General features: G+C 41.4%; 1 protein-coding gene across 3 annotated transcripts in view; it reads right to left on the reverse strand.

The window, feature by feature from the left end:
- Nucleotides 1–19,485, reverse strand: part of LOC147337049 (protein NLRC3-like) — a 646,813-nt gene that overhangs the window by 176,046 nt on the left and 451,282 nt on the right. Inside the window, exons 1-6 of one of the 3 annotated variants that reach the window (XM_086287142.1) lie at nucleotides 18,312–18,467; nucleotides 16,363–18,160; nucleotides 14,996–15,169; nucleotides 14,609–14,782; nucleotides 14,259–14,432; nucleotides 8,769–8,942 (exon numbers count right to left, since the gene is read on the reverse strand). In XM_086287142.1, coding sequence (XP_086143268.1) covers nucleotides 8,769–8,942; nucleotides 14,259–14,432; nucleotides 14,609–14,782; nucleotides 14,996–15,169; nucleotides 16,363–18,160; nucleotides 18,312–18,348 — 2,531 coding nt within the window. In that variant the 5' untranslated portion in view covers nucleotides 18,349–18,467. Of the gene's footprint in view, nucleotides 1–8,768; nucleotides 8,943–14,258; nucleotides 14,433–14,608; nucleotides 14,783–14,995; nucleotides 15,170–16,362; nucleotides 18,161–18,311; nucleotides 18,517–19,485 lie in introns of those variants that run through there. The other 2 variants (XM_086287144.1, XM_086287139.1) reach the window with 2 other exon arrangements.

The following is a 19,485-nucleotide window of genomic DNA, read 5'->3' on the forward strand; positions in this document are numbered from 1 at the left end:
CAAATCAGATCCAGGGGCTTAAAGCACCGAAGGTTCTGTGCTTTTTTAGAGGAAATGGAGTCAGAATATGGGGATGTGCTCGACTTCACTGAGGTACGTTGGCTCAGCAGGGGAAATGTATTAAAGAGACTTTTTGAGTTGAGAGCAGAAGTGAAGCCTTCATGGAGAAGGATGGAGTTAGTGTTCCTGTGCTAACTGATCCCAAATGGCTCATGGACTCAGCTTTTCTTGTTGATATGACACATGAGCTTAATGTACTGAACAAGACGTTACAAGGCCAGGGGCAACTTGTCAGTGCTGCCTATGACAACGTGAGAGCATTCTCCACAAAACTGGCGCTCTGGAAAGCTCAGCTCTCTCAGACAAACCTTTGCCATTTCCCAGCATGCAAGGCACTCGTGGATGCAGGCACACCATTCAGTGCTGACGAGTATGTTGATGTCATTTTGAGGCTACAGGAGGAATTTGATCACAGATTTGCTGACTTCAAGACACACAGAGCCACCTTTCACATTTTTGCGGACCCCTTCTCCTTTGATGTGCAAGATGCCCCTTCTGTGCTTCAAATGGAGCTCATTGAGCTGCAGTGCAACTCTGAACTCAAAGCAAAGTTCAGGGAGGTGAGTGGAAAAGCAGACAAGCTTGGACAATTTTTGAGAGACTTGAGCCCTAGTTTCCCTCGGCTTTCCCGAATGTTCAAGCGGACCATGTGCCTTTTTGGTAGCACATACTTGTGCCAAAAGCTCTTCTCCACTTTGAACTTCAATAAGTCCAAGTACAGGTCCAGACTTACGGATGATCATCTTCAAGACATACTGAGGGTCGCAACTGCTTCCTCCCTCAGGCCAAATCTGGCTCGGCTATGTGAGAGGAAACGCTGCCAGGTCTCTAGCAGCAAGGAGTAGGCAAGAGAAGCCATGTTCAGAAGAACAGTTCATTTTCTCCAGTGTTCCATTCATGTTCAGAAGAAGGTTATAGAACTGTTAATACAGACATTTCAATCTAAATACAGCAGATATAGAAGACTGAAAGATACACACAAGTTCACTGACTAAAAATATCTTATTATTATTTTATTTATGTATTACAGATTGATTAATTTTCTTATTAATTCTTAATTTGTTTATTCATTTTTCATATTTTGTGTTAAAAAATAAAAATAAAGAGATTTGAGAAGATTGGAATTTTTTAACCATGCCTTTCTTGTGGAAAACCTAATGCGGCCCAGCCTCACCCAGACTCTGCCTGCAGCGGCCCCCAGCTAAATTGAGTTTGAGACCCCTGTCCTACACCATAAATCAGTAAGAGAGGGTACGACCTCTCTCATGGCCCCAAGTGGTGTGTGCATGCCAGAGCACTCTGGAAGGCACACAGAGTCTTTACAGACTACTCAGGATCAAACCTCTATCATCATCCAATCGATTATACAACTCTAAGCATATATGAGTAAATATTTCTAAGCATAAATGACAATCAACAATATAAACCTTACAGCTGGTTTTAATAACAGAATTCATTTGTTTCTCAAATGAGAAAGAGCTATCGAGAAACACTCCTAAATCTTTAGTTCTTAACTTTTCCAGTGGGCCAAGGTCAACATTATCTGCTAATGCTAAATAGGCTGCCGTTATTAACTAATGCTAATTTGACATGAATTAGCATTATGCACTAATGCTAACACTTACTTTTTTTAACAATGTGAGTAGCTAATGCTAACACTATTTCCCTTAACTTTATAACAATGTGAACGGCTAATGCTAATGTAACCAATACGTCTACTCACCAAAGAATGAGTGAAGCAATATGGATAACAGCAGAGGACAATTTATTTAGGGTCTGATGGCAATTTACCATCGGTGTCCAGCACTTTAAAGGATTGATGGACTGGAGCACATCTGTCCTTAACATACCCTCTTAAACATCAGCTTGACACTGATATATCAAAGGAAACTTAACCGACTTTGAATGCAAATGTTTCAACCTGAACAACTTAAAACTTCTCTGGGATACAATGTAAACAAAGACAAGAAGAAGAAAAATATTTCCATCAATAGTCACTTTTCCTAACCAGGAGACAAGTGAATATATTATGTAAAGAGTCCCTTTTCTCAGTCCTGGGGTTGTAACACCACAACCTCCTCAGTCCGTAATCAGAGAGTGTCTATTTGACAATAACCAAAATGTCTTTGGATAGTCTTTGTGAATGCAAACAAAACAAAACAAAAAAAACAAATGATATTAGCTGGCCAGCAAAATAAAGAGAGTGTATGGCACTGAGTGCGGGCGTGTGTGTGAGTACTTCGGTCCAAATAATCAAGGTCCGGATGGATGAAGGGATGGCGGCCGCTTGTCCTTTAATGGCACAGCAGTAAGGCAGCACAGCAGTAAGGCAGCACAGCAGTAAGGCAGCACAGCAGTAAGGCAGCACAGCAGTAAGGCAGCACAGCAGTAAGGCAGCACAGCAGTAAGGCAGCACAGCAGCGAAGCGTCTGGCAGGAGAACGAACAATAGTCCTTTTCAAGGTTACTGCAGAAGGCGATATTCCCCGCTAGCTCACCCCAGCTTGCTCTCTGGCACAGCTACAAGCCACGTGAGCTCATAGCCCCATAGTGACATACGAACTTGGCTACCAACGTCCGCTTAGCATGGCGGCTAATTGTCGAGCTTGCTAGCTTAGCCTCGATTAGCACCTTAATAACCATTACTACACATCACATCATAGCAAACACATGATAACACATGGAATAGTATAATATACATACGAAACAGATTTTTACCTGGCAGGAGAACGAACAATAGTCCTTTTCAAGGCTACTGCAGAAGGCGATATTCCCCGCTAGCTCACCCCAGCTTGCTCTCTGGCACAGCTACAAGCCACGTGAGCTCATAGCCCCTCCCGCTAGGATGTACTACCACAGTCGACTGTCGTAAAGCAGCCGCAAACCAATAGCAATAAAAAAAACTCAAAATCATTGAACATTTTATAACACCCAATATAGGTATATACATATATACTGAATATCACACAATATCAGATAACCAAATTAACACTGGGTTACATCCACCCCTGCTTAAAGTGTGACGTCCCCGTCACTATCACCCGACAGAGATTGCACTAACCCAGCAATCTGTTGTTGTAATGACAGGAAAAAGTTATTGAGCAATGCAAGTGTCATCGGAAGCCGTGGCTCTCTACCAAACATCAGAAGGAAGGGCGCTTCTCCAGTTGCGTCATGTTTTGTACAGTTATAAGCATGTACAAGGGGGCGAACATACTTCCTCCACTCCTCTTTTTTTTTTCTTTTCCTCCAGTTGCTCTCTGGTACAAGCATCCAGCGCTGTGGGAGGGTGCCAGAAGGCCTGCCGTCATCTGTGGCTACGAGTGTTCGAGCCTGCACTTTAGTTGAGGTGCCGCTCATGTAACGTCTCCTGCGCATTTCTTTTAACTGACTCTCTTTCTCATGCGTTCTGATTTTAAAAAGCAGCTCTGAGAAAGTGGGAATAACATGATGTGCAGATCCCACTATTTCTTTTAGATGCAGAGTGGCAATTAGAGAGTCATCCCAGCAACCTCTGAGGAACTGCTTTAGTAGCTGAACATCAAAATCACTTCTAGGTATGCCATTACCGTCAACTACCTCCTGCAGCAACGTCTGGAGTCGGCGCAAGTAATCAGATGCCTTTTCTCCACTATTCTGATGAGTCTCTAGGTACTGGATATACAGCTCTTCACCTCCAGTGACATTGCCATAAGCCTTGTCAAGCTCATCGAGATAGTCTTTTGGTGATGCTTGAGACCCAATAGAAAGGGCCACATTCAAAGCAGGGCTAGCCAAGCTATCGAGGAAAACACGGCGCTGCTGCCCTTCGGAAAGGGTAGAGTCATTTAGTACCTGTTTAGCTCTAAGTCGCCATACCCTGTACTCTACCTCATTAGGGGGTTTTGGAGAGTTTCCTGAAAATGAGCGGAGCTCAAAACCAGAGGGAGTGTGCATGGGCGAGTCATGTTTTACAATGTGCTCCACAATGACTCTCTGAACCTCCGCTGGCAAAGGATCAACAAGCAGGGAGTCCGCATCAAGTGCCTGTTTAGCCTTGGGCACATGGCCATCATCACAGGCGGCAGTTGACCTGGGACCTGGTGTGGACTGAGTTTTAACTCCCAAGGCAGGAGTTGAGGTAGCTAACCCCTTATATGTATCATTTTTCCCACACATGTGGCTCACTGCAGCCTGATTTAAAGTCATGGGGCTCACATTATATGCTAATGCCAGTTCGTTTACTTGTTCTCTGAAACTAGCAGTCACATCATCAATTGCTCGAGCGAGGGGGACCACATCATGCGCCAGGTGAAAACTGTCAGGTCCCTGAGGACAGTACTCATCTATCTGAATAACCTCCCAACACTCCCCATCTGCTGAATGTTCTCCATCTAAGAGCATTGGGGTAATGCACTCCATGAACTGACACAAAATAGTGTCAGGGAGACTATCTATTTGTTGAATTTTGACAACGTGATCCAGCAAAGCGAACGCTCTTTGCACCTCTTGTAGTTTAATCTCGGCTTTAGCCCCTTTTAACAAAACAGTGTACTCTGGATCAAAACCATACCTGTCACAAAACTCCATTGTCTCTCTCTGCAAAGCAGTAGATGAATTCACATTTGTCTGTGCATGTGCTTCAGGATAAAGTTAGTGATGCGCTCCAGTCCCTGTTCGGGCGCCAATTTTTTCCTACTACTCTTAGTTGTAACCAATACGTCTACTCACCAAAGAATGAGTGAAGCAATATGGATAACAGCAGAGGACAATTTATTTAGGGTCTGATGGCAATTTACCATCGGTGTCCAGCACTTTAAAGGATTGATGGACTGGAGCACATCTGTCCTTAACATACCCTCTTAAACATCAGCTTGACACTGATATATCAAAGGAAACTTAACCGACTTTGAATGCAAATGTTTCAACCTGAACAACTTAAAACTTCTCTGGGATACAATGTAAACAAAGACAAGAAGAAGAAAAATATTTCCATCAATAGTCACTTTTCCTAACCAGGAGACAAGTGAATATATTATGTAAAGAGTCCCTTTTCTCAGTCCTGGGGTTGTAACACCACAACCTCCTCAGTCCGTAATCAGAGAGTGTCTATTTGACAATAACCAAAATGTCTTTGGATAGTCTTTGTGAATGCAAACAAAACAAAACAAAAAAAACAAATGATATTAGCTGGCCAGCAAAATAAAGAGAGTGTATGGCACTGAGTGCGGGCGTGTGTGTGAGTACTTCGGTCCAAATAATCAAGGTCCGGATGGATGAAGGGATGGCGGCCGCTTGTCCTTTAATGGCACAGCAGTAAGGCAGCACAGCAGTAAGGCAGCACAGCAGTAAGGCAGCACAGCAGTAAGGCAGCACAGCAGTAAGGCAGCACAGCAGCGAAGCGTCTGGCAGGAGAACGAACAATAGTCCTTTTCAAGGTTACTGCAGAAGGCGATATTCCCCGCTAGCTCACCCCAGCTTGCTCTCTGGCACAGCTACAAGCCACGTGAGCTCATAGCCCCATAGTGACATACGAACTTGGCTACCAACGTCCGCTTAGCATGGCGGCTAATTGTCGAGCTTGCTAGCTTAGCCTCGATTAGCACCTTAATAACCATTACTACACATCACATCATAGCAAACACATGATAACACATGGAATAGTATAATATACATACGAAACAGATTTTTACCTGGCAGGAGAACGAACAATAGTCCTTTTCAAGGCTACTGCAGAAGGCGATATTCCCCGCTAGCTCACCCCAGCTTGCTCTCTGGCACAGCTACAAGCCACGTGAGCTCATAGCCCCTCCCGCTAGGATGTACTACCACAGTCGACTGTCGTAAAGCAGCCGCAAACCAATAGCAATAAAAAAAACTCAAAATCATTGAACATTTTATAACACCCAATATAGGTATATACATATATACTGAATATCACACAATATCAGATAACCAAATTAACACTGGGTTACACTAACACTCTTTTTCCTAGCATTACAACATCTGAGCTGCTAATGCTAAGTAGGCTGCCATTAGCACCTACGTCTAATTTAAGGCAAATACGCATTAGAACCTAATGGTCATATCGTTTTCCTTTGCTTTATAACAATGTGAGCAGCTACTGCTAAATAGCATTAGCTAATAACAGCAGTCTAATTTAATGCAAGTTAGCCTCATTTGCATTACAACGATGTGAGGAGTTAACGCTAAGTATGCTGCCATTAGTGGCTAATTCTAATTAGGGGTGAATAAATATTACCAGCTAATGCTAATATCGTATTCTCTTCCCTTTTAACAATGTGAGCAGCTAGTGCTAGGTAGGCTGATGCTAGCAGCTAATGCTAAAGCTAATTTAATGTGAATTAGCATCACATTAGTGAGGAGTTAATGCTAAGTAGACTGCCATTAGCAGGTAATGCTAATTTTAGATGAATAGGAATTGGCAGATAATGCTAATACCATATTTTCTTGCTTTATAACAATGTGACCAGCTAATGCTATGTAGGTTGCCGTTATTAGCTAATACTAATTTGAGGTGAATTAGCATTATCCCCTTATGCTAACAATGTTTTTTCTTACTTTTTAACAATACAAGTAGCTAATGTGAACACTTTTTTTTTTTATTGAATTCTAATTTTTCCCTTGCGATGTGAAGAGTTAATGCTAAATAGGATGCCATTAGTGGCTAATTCTAATTTTAGATGAGAAAGCATTAGAAGCTAATGCTAATACCATATTTTCTTGCTTTATATCAATATTAGTAGGTAATGCTAAGTACGTAGCCATTATTAGCTAATGCTAATTTAGGTGAATTAGCATTATCCACTAATGCTAACACTGTTTTTGCCAACTCTTTTCCCTTGCATTATAACAATATGAGCAGCTAATGCTAAGAAGGCTGCCATTATTAGGTAATGCTAATTATTATGTGTGTTAGCATTATCCGCTGCTGCTAGCAATGTTTTATCTTACCTTTTAACAATATCAGCAGCTAATGCTAACACTACTTTAATTTCAGTTAAACCTACTTAGCATTAATTAACTTCATTTAGCATTAAGAAGTTTTTGCTATAGGCTACCATTAGTGGCTAATGCTAATTTTAGGTAAATAGAAATTGGCAGCTAATGCTAATACCATATTTTCTTGCCTTATAACAATGTGACCAGCTAATGCTAAGCAGGTGCCATTATTAGCTAATACTAATTTGAGATGAATTAGCATTATCCGCTTATGCTAACAATGTTTTTTCTTACTTTTTAACAATACGCCATTAGTGGCTAATTCTAATTTTAGATGAAAAAGGATTAACAGCTAATGCTCATACTGTTTGCTTTGTAAGAATGACAGCAGCTAATGATATGAAGTCTACCGTTATTAACTAATGCTAATTTGATGAGAATTAGCATTATCCGATAATGGTAACTCTTTTCCCCTGCATTATAAAAATGTCAGGAGTTAATGCTAAGTAGACTGCCATTAGGGGCTAACTCTAATTAGGGGTGAATAATTATTAGCAGCTAATACTAATACCGTTTTCTCTTTTTCCTTATAACAACTTGAGCAGCTAATGCTAATTTGATGCGAATTAGCATTATATTAGTGAGCAGTTAATGCTAAGTAGGCTGCCATTATTAACTAATACTACGTTGACGTGAATTAGCATTATGCGCTACTGCTAATACTGTTTTCTCTTACTTATTAAAAATGATAGTAGCTAATACTAATACTCTTTTCCGTTGGGTAACAACAAAGTGAGGAATTAATGCTAAGTTGGCTGCTTTTAGCGGCTTATTCTAATTAGGGGTGAATAATTATTAGCAGCAAATGCTAATACCGTTTTCTCTTTCCTTATAACAATATGAGCAGTTAATGCTAATTTGATGTAAATTAGCATTATATTAGTGAGGAGTTAATGCTAAGTAGGCTGCCATTAGCAGCTAAAGGTAATTTGAGGTGAATAAGCACTAGTAGCTAATGCCAATACCCTTTTCTCTTGTGTTATAATGATGTGAAACGTTAATATTGTTCTCAAACAACAGAATGAGAATGAAATATTGATTCTAACAGGGCCCATAAACAGCATTAGCTTAGCAGCATTAGCTTATCAGAGTCTCCATCATGGTCACACAAATCCTTAGCGGAGCAAAGTGGCCTACTTAGCAATAGCTGCTGTAGAAAGCAAAGGGAAAACAGTATTAGCATTAGCTGCTAAATGTGCACTTGAGAACAAATCTATTGTGAATTCAGCCGTGAATGTAGTGTTTCCAGTAAGCTTCCATTTCCAAATGTTAGCTGCTCCTGTCTGCCTCTTTGTCACACACACAGACTGAAATGATTCACAGCCTTGTTTCATCCTTCTGTCAGTGTCACTGACTGTCACTGTGACTGTGGACATACAGCATGGGAAACACACACATGGCTGATACTTGTATCTAAAGTTACAAAATGTTGTCTCTGTCCAAATATTACCTAACTGTAAGTCTACTTTTAATGAAACTCTCAACATGACTTATCAGTTATCATTAATGTTCCTGCAAACAGACTCCTTGAAGACCCCCTACATAAATATCCATGTACTATCCAGCTAGACTAGTGTGTCTGTCCCTGAAAATATTCCTGCATGTGTGATTGTTCATGTCTCATCTGCAGGAAACAAACAGGAAGTGAGTGAAAGACACAGGAAATGATTCCAGCTCTTCCTCCTATATCAGACATTCTCTCCATACCTGAGAGTGTCCAGTCTCCAGCCTGGATCCTTCAGTCCAGCCGACAGAAGCTTCATTCCTGAGGGACCTGGATGATTGTAGCTCAGGTCCAGCTCTCTCAGATGGGAGGGGTTGGAGGTCAGAGCTGAGGCCAGAGAAGTACAGCCTTCCTCTGTGATCAGACAGCCTGACAGACTGCAGACACACAAAACAACAATCCATCTGTTATCCATCTCTATAGCAGCATAACTAAGTGATGGTTCAGGGTCACCTGATCCAGCTCTAACTATAAGTTTTATCAAAAAGGAAAGTTTGAAGCTGATCTTCAAAGTAGAGAGGGTGTCTGTCTCCTGAACTCAAACTGGGAGCTGCTTCCACACCCAGTCCAACATAGCCAGGCTTTCTTTGCTGCTTTGACAAAACCTCAAATCCCAGTCAGAGATGGTGAGCATCATCACAGTGATGATCATTTCTCTGTTAACCCAGGCTTTCTGCTTCAGGATCTGTGCACGCTCACAGAACAAGGAGACCTTTAAACATCATTTCACTAAATGGATGGACTGAGCTCAGCCTACAGATGAACTGGATAAATAAAGATTTGACCTCAGTGTGCTCAGTGTTCCTGTCTATTCCTAACATATTCCTAACATGATAGCTGCACTTTAGAGCTCTAAAACTGGAACTGACACATATTTAAACTCCACATGTTACTCAGTACATTCAGTTCTGACACTCGCCCACAGTCCAACAAAGGAAACATGGAGATCACATCAGTTTGTCACCAAAGTCTAATTATTCCAGAGGGCAGTGTTGATACAACTAAAGTTATTTTTAAGCAAAGTTGAGTTTTTTATTGTCGCAGTACTTCATGTCTGAAGTATCACTTAAATGCATTACACGCTGTTGATGGCAGCAAACAAACCACCCAAACAAACAGAGGTGGGAGGCTTGGGCAGACTACGTAGGATCAGCTTGTGGGAGGAGTCAGGATAAAACCAAAGAAAGACAAGCTAACAAACACCACAGTGAAGTGAGTAGCTACAAACTGCAGGCTGATTAGTGTTGTTGAAGAAGTCGGTCTGAGGAACGTTCTTAGGATCAACAAATGACGGCATGTATGAGCCTCCCTCAAGACGCACCATCACAAGAAGAACACATGAGCTGTAGAAAAAGGAGAGACTATGAAAGCCACGGCGTTACAACGTGCACCAGCTGTTGGTCTCTCTGGAGACTACTGGGCGTGGCTGGGTAACCATGGTTACTTGGGAGTTACAGTACATGATATTAATGAAGAGTGGGAGCTGCGTTCTATAGCAAACAATTTGTTATGAGGTAATCAGCTGATCTTAGTTTAACCGGAAGCCCTTCACAATAATTGCAATGCCTTTATTTTGTACAACTACCATCAGTTCGTCTGTACTGATGGTAACTTAAAGTCACACTAATGTCGTTTAGTTTCTATAGTTTATGTAGTGGAAGTATACTACAGTACCCTGATCACTGATAGGACAGATTTATGTAGATATACACCTTTGTGTTTAACATTACTGCATTATAGTACTGTGATCTTTGTCCTTATATATGGCTATATTAGCTATACTGATGTACGTACATATAACTGGATATGTAACTTATCTATTCATCTTATTTGTCATGTATTTGTATTGTGTACTTCCTTTTTGTAAGAAACCACACACATGATCACAGCCGCAAGAATCAATCAGTGAAAGAATAAAGTGTCTCAAACCAAACCTTAAGCTCTTTATTCCACATGCTGGGATCATTTGGCCTTCAGTGGTGTTCTGGCTGACACACCGGAGTGACCAGAGTGCTAAAGAGTGAATCGGACACACCAGTGTCATCTCTGATATCTCCACTACATTTAATCGTCCTTCAGCTTGTGGCTGCCGTTAGCTGGTCTGCTAGTTAGCTGATTTGCTATTTAGCCGGTGTGCTAGTTAGCTGGTGTGCTAGTTAGCCGGTTCGCTAGTCAGCTGGTGTGCTGACCAGCGAACCAGTAGGTTACAAGATGAGCTTGTCTGTCTGATGAGCCAGCTCTCTCTGTCTTGGTCATTTTGTCCTTGGGCAAAACCTAACCTACCACTACAACTGTAGCTTACCTCCACCAGTGTGTGAATGTGAGAGTGAATGAATACAGGGAGTGCAGAATTATTAGGCAAATGAGTATTTTGTCCACATCATCCTCTTCATGCATGTTGTCTTACTCCAAGCTGTATAGGCTCGAAAGCCTACTACCAATTAAGCATATTAGGTGATGTGCATCTCTGTAATGAGAAGGGGTGTGGTCTAATGACATCAACACCCTATATCAGGTGTGCATAATTATTAGGTAACGTCATTTCCTTTGGCAAAATGGGTCAAAAGAAGGACTTGACAGGCTCAGAAAAGTCAAAAACAGTGAGATATCTTGCAGAGGGATGCAGCAGTCTCAAAATTGCAAAGCTTCTGAAGCGTGATCATCGAACAATCAAGCGTTTCATTCAAAATAGTCAACAGGGTCGCAAGAAGCGTGTGGAAAAACCAAGGCACAAAATAACTGCCCATGAACTGAGAAAAGTCAAGCGTGCAGCTGCCAAGATGCCACTTGCCACCAGTTTGGCCATATTTCAGAGCTGCAACATCACTGGAGTGCCCAAGAGCACAAGGTGTGCAATACTCAGAGACATGGCCAAGGTAAGAAAGGCTGAAAGACGACCACCACTGAACAAGACACACAAGCTGAAACGTCAAGACTGGGCCAAGAAATATCTCAAGACTGGTTTTTCTAAGGTTTTATGGACTGATGAAATGAGAGTGAGTCTTGATGGGCCAGATGGATGGGCCCGTGGCTGGATTGGTAAAGGGCAGAGAGCTCCAGTCCCACTCAGACGCCAGCAAGGTGGAGGTGGAGTACTGGTTTGGGCTGGTATCATCAAAGATGAGCTTGTGGGGCCTTTTCGGGTTGAGGATGGAGTCAAGTTCAACTCCCAGTCCTACTGCCAGTTTCTGGAAGACACCTTCTTCAAGCAGTGGTACAGGAAGAAGTCTGCATCCTTCAAGAAAAACATGATTTTCATGCAGGACAATGCTCCATCACACGCGTCCAAGTACTCCACAGCGTGGCTGGCAAGAAAGGGTATAAAAGAAGAAAAACTAATGACATGGCCTCCTTGTTCACCTGATCTGAACCCCATTGAGAACCTGTGGTCCATCATCAAATGTGAGATTTACAAGGAGGGAAAACAGTACACCTCTCTGAACAGTGTCTGGGAGGCTGTGGTTGCTGCTGCACGCAATGTTGATGGTGAACAGATCAAAACACTGACAGAATCCATGGATGGCAGGCTTTTGAGTGTCCTTGCAAAGAAAGGTGGCTATATTGGTCGCTGATTTGTTTTTGTTTTGTTTTTGAATGTCAGAAATGTATATTTGTGAATGTGGAGATGTTATATTGGTGTCACTGTTAAAAATAAATAATTGAAACGAGTATATATTTGTTTTTTGTTAAGTTGCCTAATAATTCTGCACAGTAATAGTCACCTGCGCACACAGATATCCCCCTAAAATAGCTAAAACTAAAAACAAACTAAAAACTACTTCCAAAAACATTCAGCTTTGATATTAATGAGTTTTTTGGGTTCATTGAGAACATGGTTGTTGTTCAATAATAACATTATTCCTCAAAAATACAACTTGCCTAATAATTCTGCACTCCCTGTAGTGGGATTGTAAAGGGTCTTTGAGGGTCTCGAAAAGCGCTATATAAATGCAATCCATTATTATTATTAAGAGCATCTTTAGGCCTGACTGTGCTCATCCTTCCTCCAACCTCTCCTTACCAAAGATAACAACTACATCAGTATTAGCTCAATAACAATTTCTGCAATTCAATTGTGGACATTCATTTTTAAACCTTGTGTAAAACGATAAAACCTCAAAGTCTGAGCATTATTCTTTGTGCAAACAGCTCTTGCAGGTTCCCCCGGACTTAGGTTATTTTTATTATTTAATTACTTTCCTTTAAGCAGCTGTTCAGGCTACTAAACTCATCCCAGAAATAACAAGTGACACCATTAATAGTAGAGGTGGGAATCACCATACAACTCGCGATACGATATTATCACAATACTTAACGCACGATACGATATTATTGCGATTTTTTAAAATATTTTGCGATATTTAAATTCTGCACATAAAGGTAAACTTTATCAATATTCATTTTATCTAATATCAAAGTCTCACACTCAGTCTTTCTCTCATTTCAGTCAGTTTTATTGTTGACAAACTGAACGGTTTGTATTACAGTCTAGTCCAACTTAACTGAATGCAACCATCTGGTACAATTATAGCTATTCTGAACTATGCAATTTATGAAAACTATGCAGCCCCTTCAGCAACTGAAGAATTTGAAAGTAAATTTAAAAAAATATATAATTTTACATTAAATAAAAAAGTTTCAAACTTAATTAAAATTAAACATGTCTTAAATTAAAATAAGTAAACTGTCATGTTTATTGCTGCCAAAAAAAAAGTTAAACACATTTGGACAGTGAAGGAATGTCAGGATTGTTGCTCAGAAAAAGGATCAACATGCTCTGAAGTCAACATGCTCTGACTCCAGAGCATGTTGACTTCAGAGAAAAAATTGTTTGTAACAAAATATCGATTTCTGCTGTCCCTGTATCGATACATTATTAGCAAACAAAATATCACGATACTACACAGTATCGATTTTTTCCCCCACCCCTAATTAATAGTGGAGCTAACTTTAACAGGTGAAACTGATTTGACCTATAAGGCTACTGCAGTTACTTCTTATCAGGTTTAGTAGGGAAGACATCTGGATGAGGTAGTTAGTAGTATGTAGTTAGTACCGGGCGACTCCCCTCCCCCACATCGGCACCAGAACCCTGTATTATCTACAGGGTAAGACTGCCTGTTTTATCAAACTATGGCCATTACTACTGTGATCATTTGCAGCCCAGTGTGCCGCTCTCTCTGCTGGGATGAACCACTGGAGCTCACCCAGTCATCCCTTTCTTTCTCTCAAGAAGAAGTGAAATAAATATATTTATTATGTTACGAGTCTAATATTCTTTAAATCAAACTGTAATGAATAAATCAAGCAAGAAGATTTGGTGGCTCCACGTGTTGTAGAAGAAAAGATAAACATCTCATTTTGAGAAATCAGCCTTTAAAATTAAGTACTGTGAATAAAAAACAAACAGCGAGCCAATCAGCAGTCGCCAATATCCTCCTAATTTCATTCACAAAGAAATCAAATATATATATTATGGGCCCAAAGGAGCCTAAATCTTTAAATTAGGCAGTACATGAAGTATTTTTTTAAATAAACAGAGACATGACTATAACAACTTTTAGTAATTCAGAGTCCAATTATCCACTCAAATGTAAATAAAAGTTCACTTGACAGCTGTAAAAGTTACCTGTTTATACAATAATATAAGTCACATTTCAAATGATCATCTGTGGAAAAGTTTGAATCCTGACCTGAGAGTTTCCACTGCACACTGTGAACTCTTTAGTCCAGCGGACAGAAGCTTCACTCCTGAATCCTGCAGGTCAGAGTTACTCAGGTCCAGCTCTCTCAGACTGGAGGACTGGGAGCTGAGGACTGAGCACAGAGCTTCACAGCTTCTCTCTGACAGGTTACAGCCACTCAGTCTGAAAAATAAAAGACAATCTATAAAACAAGTACTCATGTAGAGTTTGTTAATACATTTCACAACATTAAATGTTGACTTTCTATTTTTAAAGGAAACATAAACATACTAAGATACAACATCATATGTATGAACTTTAATTAATAATTCTAAAAACTAAATGTTTTCTGATCTGACCTCAGAGTATTCAGTTTACAGTTTAAACGTTGTAGTCCAGCAGACAGAAGCTTCACTCCTGAATCCTGCAGCTTTCTGATACTCAGGTCCAGCTCTGTCAGACTAGAGGACTGCGAGCTGAGAACTGAGGACAGAGCTTCACAGTTTTCCTCTGAGAGTTCACAGATGTTAAGTCTGAAGATAAAAACATGAATAAAGATTGTTGTTAAAGTGTAATCAGGGTGCAATAGCTTATTGTCTTGTGCTGAGCAGGTTAGTAAAACTTCTGTTTAACTTGGAAATGAATAAAAATGCTATGAAACAAGGATAACTGGATAAAGACATAAACAAAAACAAACATCAAACACATAAACAAACAGAACTAAACATAATACAAATTGATCTGACCTCAGAACATTCAGTTTGGCATGTGGACTCTCCACTGCAGCAGATAGAAGCTTTACTGCTGAAGCCTTCAGGCTGTCGGTACTCAGGTCCAGCTCTCTCAGACTACAGGACTGGGAGCTGACCACTGACAACAAATTTTCACAGCCTTTCTCTGAGACGTTACAGCTGCTCAGTCTGTGAGAGAAAGGAAAAAAACCAGAACAAAAAAAAACAAACAATATATGTGATCAAATTAAATTTGTTTATATGTTGAACCCTTTTTTTTTTTAATTTATTTAAACCTATGAGACTATGAGTGCTACCAGTCCAGTGCACATGATTGGTACCTTGATGGTACCTTGCTCAGGGGTACCACAAGGTAGCTATTCGGTGGATTCGACCCCTGACCTTATGATCATGGGGCGACCACTCTGCCTACTGAGCTAATAATTCTGTGTACACTGTCATACAATATTAACTAAAACAATTATTTTAGAAAATTTTAGTAATTCAATAATCATGCTCATTACCTGTGTATTGTGAATAACACTGGATTTTAAACACTAGCTGTATAAAACTCTTCCTGTTAAAGGTGTGTATAAAGGAGATGAGCTGAAATGCAGACTTCATGGAGAATGTTTGCTGTCAGCATATATCAAAGACAAAGCAGAGATCCATCCAGTCTCTTCCACTAAGCCCACAGAGGGACAGACAACCACTCTCACTCACACCTGCATGAAGTTTAGATCACCAGGTAACCTAACTGCATGTCTGTGGACAGTGGGAAGAAACTGTAGAGGACCCAGAGTGAACCCACTGTAATTCTGTGATAACACTGGTTATGGAAGCCTTACAGTTACATATGGTTACTGACAAGAAACACGACCTTAGAGGCAATTTCAGTAATGAAGACCGAGTTTCTCCCTCCATACAGGATGAAAACATGACAGCACAGCAGAGATTTATATTTAAAAAGGGAGGGTGTGCACTGAAAGTGAGATACAAACTTGAACTTAAATTATGAACATCAGAAAAAGATGTAGGTGAAGTCTGGCAGGTGAAGTTTGTGCTTTAGAATAAAACAACCAAACTCCTGGAGTTGGAGACAAATGAACAAGCTGAGGATAATAAACCTGTCAGAGGGGCTGAAGCATCAGAGCTCATGTTCTTATAGGCTGGGTCTGGATTGTCCTTTGATAAGAGTTACAGAACAAAGTGTGTTTTAGAAATGCTGGAGTGAAACATTAAAACTACCATATATTTACTGAGTGACTGATGATCATTTAATTTACTATTTAAAAAAAATGTTACAGTGCTCTTTGAACTCAGCATTTCTGATTTATTTCCCATGATTTTAACAATGAAGCGATGACAACATGTTTACTCACAGAGCTTTGTTGGAGGCTTTGACCACTGGCAGCATTCTCAGAAGAGCCTCCTCTGAAGCAGAGTATTTCTTGAAGTCAAACTCATCCAGATCTTCTTCTGATGACAGTAAGATGAAGGTCAGAGCTGAGCACTGAGCAGGAGACAGTTTACCTGTGGAGAGACTTCCTGAAGTCCTGTATTGTTGGATCTCCTCCACTAGAGAACGATCATTCAGTTCATTCAGACAGTGGATCAGATTGATGCTTTTCTCTGCAGACAGATTCTTACTGAGCTTCTCCTTGATGTACTGGACTGTTTCCTGATTGGTCTGTGAGCTACTTCCTGTCTGTGTCATCAGGGCTCGTAGGAGAGTCTGATTGGTCTGCAGGGAAAGACCCAGGAGGAAGCGGAGGAACAAGTCCAGGTGTCCATTTGGACTCTGTAAGGCCTTGTTCACAGCACTCTGGTAGAAGTGTTTCTTTGCAGATTCTCCTGTTTCAGACTTCTTGGATGTTGTTTGTTGTTGTTCCAGCAGATTGAGTCCAGAGTTGCTGAAGGTCAGATGGACATGAAGAGCAGCCAGAAACTCCTGAACACTCAGATGGATGAAGCAGAACACCTTGTCCTGGTACAGTCCTCTCTCCTCTTTAAAGATCTGTGTGAACACTCCTGAGTACACTGAGGCTGCTCTGATATCGATGCCACACTCTGTCAGGTCTGATTCATAGAAGATCAGGTTTCCTTTCTGCAGCTGATCAAAAGCCAGTTTTCCCAGAGACTCCATCATCTTCCTGCTCTCTGGACTCCAGTGTGGATCTGTCTCAGCTCCTCCATCATACTTGACCTTCTTCACTTTGGCCTGAACCACCAGGAAGTGGATGTACATCTCAGTCAGGGTCTTGGGCAGCTGTCCTCCCTCTCTGGTTTCCAGCACATCCTCCAGAACTGTAGCAGTGATCCAGCAGAAGACTGGGATGTGGCACATGATGTGGAGGCTTCGTGATGTCTTGATGTGGGAGATGATCCTGCTGGCCTGCTCCTCATCTCTGAATCTCTTCCTGAAGTACTCCTCCTTCTGTGGGTCAGTGAACCCTCTGACCTCTGTCACCATGCCAACACAGTCAGGAGGGATCTGATTGGCTGCTGCAGGTCGTGTGGTTATCCAGAGGCGAGCAGAGGGAAGCAGTTTCCCCCTGATGAGGTTTATCAGCAGCACATCCACTGAGGTGGACTTTCTAGGGTCAGTTAGGATTGTAGTTTTGTGGAAGTCCAGAGGAAGTCGACACTCATCCAGACCATCAAAGATGAACACAACCTGGAAGTCTTCAAAGCTGCAGATTCCTGCTTCTTTGGTTTCAGTAAAGAAGTGATGAACAAGTCCCACCAAGCTGAACTTTTCCTCTTTCAGCACATTCAGCTCTCTGAAAGTGAATGGAAATATGAACTGGATGTCCTGGTTGGCTTTGTCTTCAGCCCAGTCCAGGCTGTATTTCTGTGTTAAGACTGTTTTCCCAATGCCAGCCACTCCCTTTGTCAGCACTGTTCTGATTGGTTCGTCTCTTCCAGGTGAGGCTTTAAAGATGTCTTCTTGTCTGATTGTTGTTTCTGGTCTGTCTGGTTTCCTGGATGCTGTTTCAATCTGTCTGACCTCATGTTCATCATTGACCTCTGCAGTCCCTCCCTCTGTGATGTAGAGCTCTGTGTAGATCTGATTCAGGAGGGTTGGGTTTCCTGCTTTAGCGATGCCCTCAAACACACACTGGAACTTCTCCTTCAGCTTAGACTTAAGTTTACGATGACAAACAGCAGCTGGAAGTTCTGAATAATAATAATAAAAATACAACTTTAACAATCATATTTTACAAAATGCTGATGACAATTTCTGACCCACTGAGAAATGACTGAACACACTGGTGTCACAAGTGTCTCATTTATCCAGCAGCTTAAACCTTTAGATAAATCCTCTTACTGCTCTGCAGACGGTCAGCCAGCTCCTCCTGCTTCATTCTCCTCAGGAAGTCCACTGTGATCTTCACAAATGCCTCTCTGCTGTTTCTCCTCTGCTCATCATCCTCCCTCTGAAACTCCAAGCACTGGGGCTTATTTGGATTCAGAGCCTTCTGGATCTTCTTCAGCTCGTTCTTCACAAAAGTGATGATGTTGTCCTCCAGCAGCTGGAACAGAATATTTATGAATGACCCACCACTCTGAACTTTAGTCCACACAACATCCACTTCTTTACGATCAAGGGGCATATCATCCGCGAACTCTTTACCAATTATAGGTTTGACTTTATCTGATTAACTGAGACTTTGTCCACAACTCCACGATCCCAAAACGTTGATGCTGTTCATATGAATGCAGCGATTTCAGTGGGAGAAACATTTCACTGGTGTTCAGAGCTGAACTACCAACAGGTTGATGATCAAAGCCAGAAACTTGGAGATGTTTCAGGTGACTGAGTTGATCGTACAGACAACTGGTCTTAAAGGTTCACTCTGTTTACGCATACAGATCAGTATTTAAGGTTTGACTCTCATCATCCACTGGAGCACAAACTGGGCGTCATCAGGACACAACAACACAGAACAAACACCATCCCCACAGACACAGCAGCCAGCGAAGCAGAAGAACTTCACATCAAGAAGGTCCTGAGTAAATGTGAACGCTGGTTTGAGGGCGGAGTCAAGGAGGCCATTTATGTGAAAAGGAAAGACCATCTCTGAATGGAGGAGGGGCCTAAGGGTACAACTGTCACCATCTTACATGCTGTGATTGCAGCCATTCCCCAGCTCTCTGTGAACTGGACTCATGACCATTGATCAAAAACCATTGATCAATGGTCCTGACAATATGCGTACCAATGATCAATGAACTGACCTCCCAGCCCATTGTTCCTTCAGTGGGCTGGTTTCAGTCATACAAATGTCCTGTTTATGAGATTGAAACCTGCAGTCAGCTGAGACTGAAGAAGTCACCTGATGATGATGAAACGTTTCTCCCACTGAAAACATCCAGATGAACAGAATCAAGCTTTTTGGGATTTACGTACCTGGATGATTGAGCATCAAGACACAACTCTGTGACTTTTCTCAGATGAATAAATCCTCTCCTCCAGCTTTGTTTACATCTACCAGCCCTGT

The sequence above is a fragment of the Aulonocara sp. 'chitande type north' Nkhata Bay genome, linkage group LG3, assembly GCF_057382095.1.
Source record: "Aulonocara sp. 'chitande type north' Nkhata Bay isolate Kocher_YH1m ecotype deep benthic linkage group LG3, A_spYH_male_GT1.1, whole genome shotgun sequence".
Lineage (NCBI taxonomy): Eukaryota > Metazoa > Chordata > Actinopteri > Cichliformes > Cichlidae > Aulonocara > Aulonocara sp. 'chitande type north' Nkhata Bay.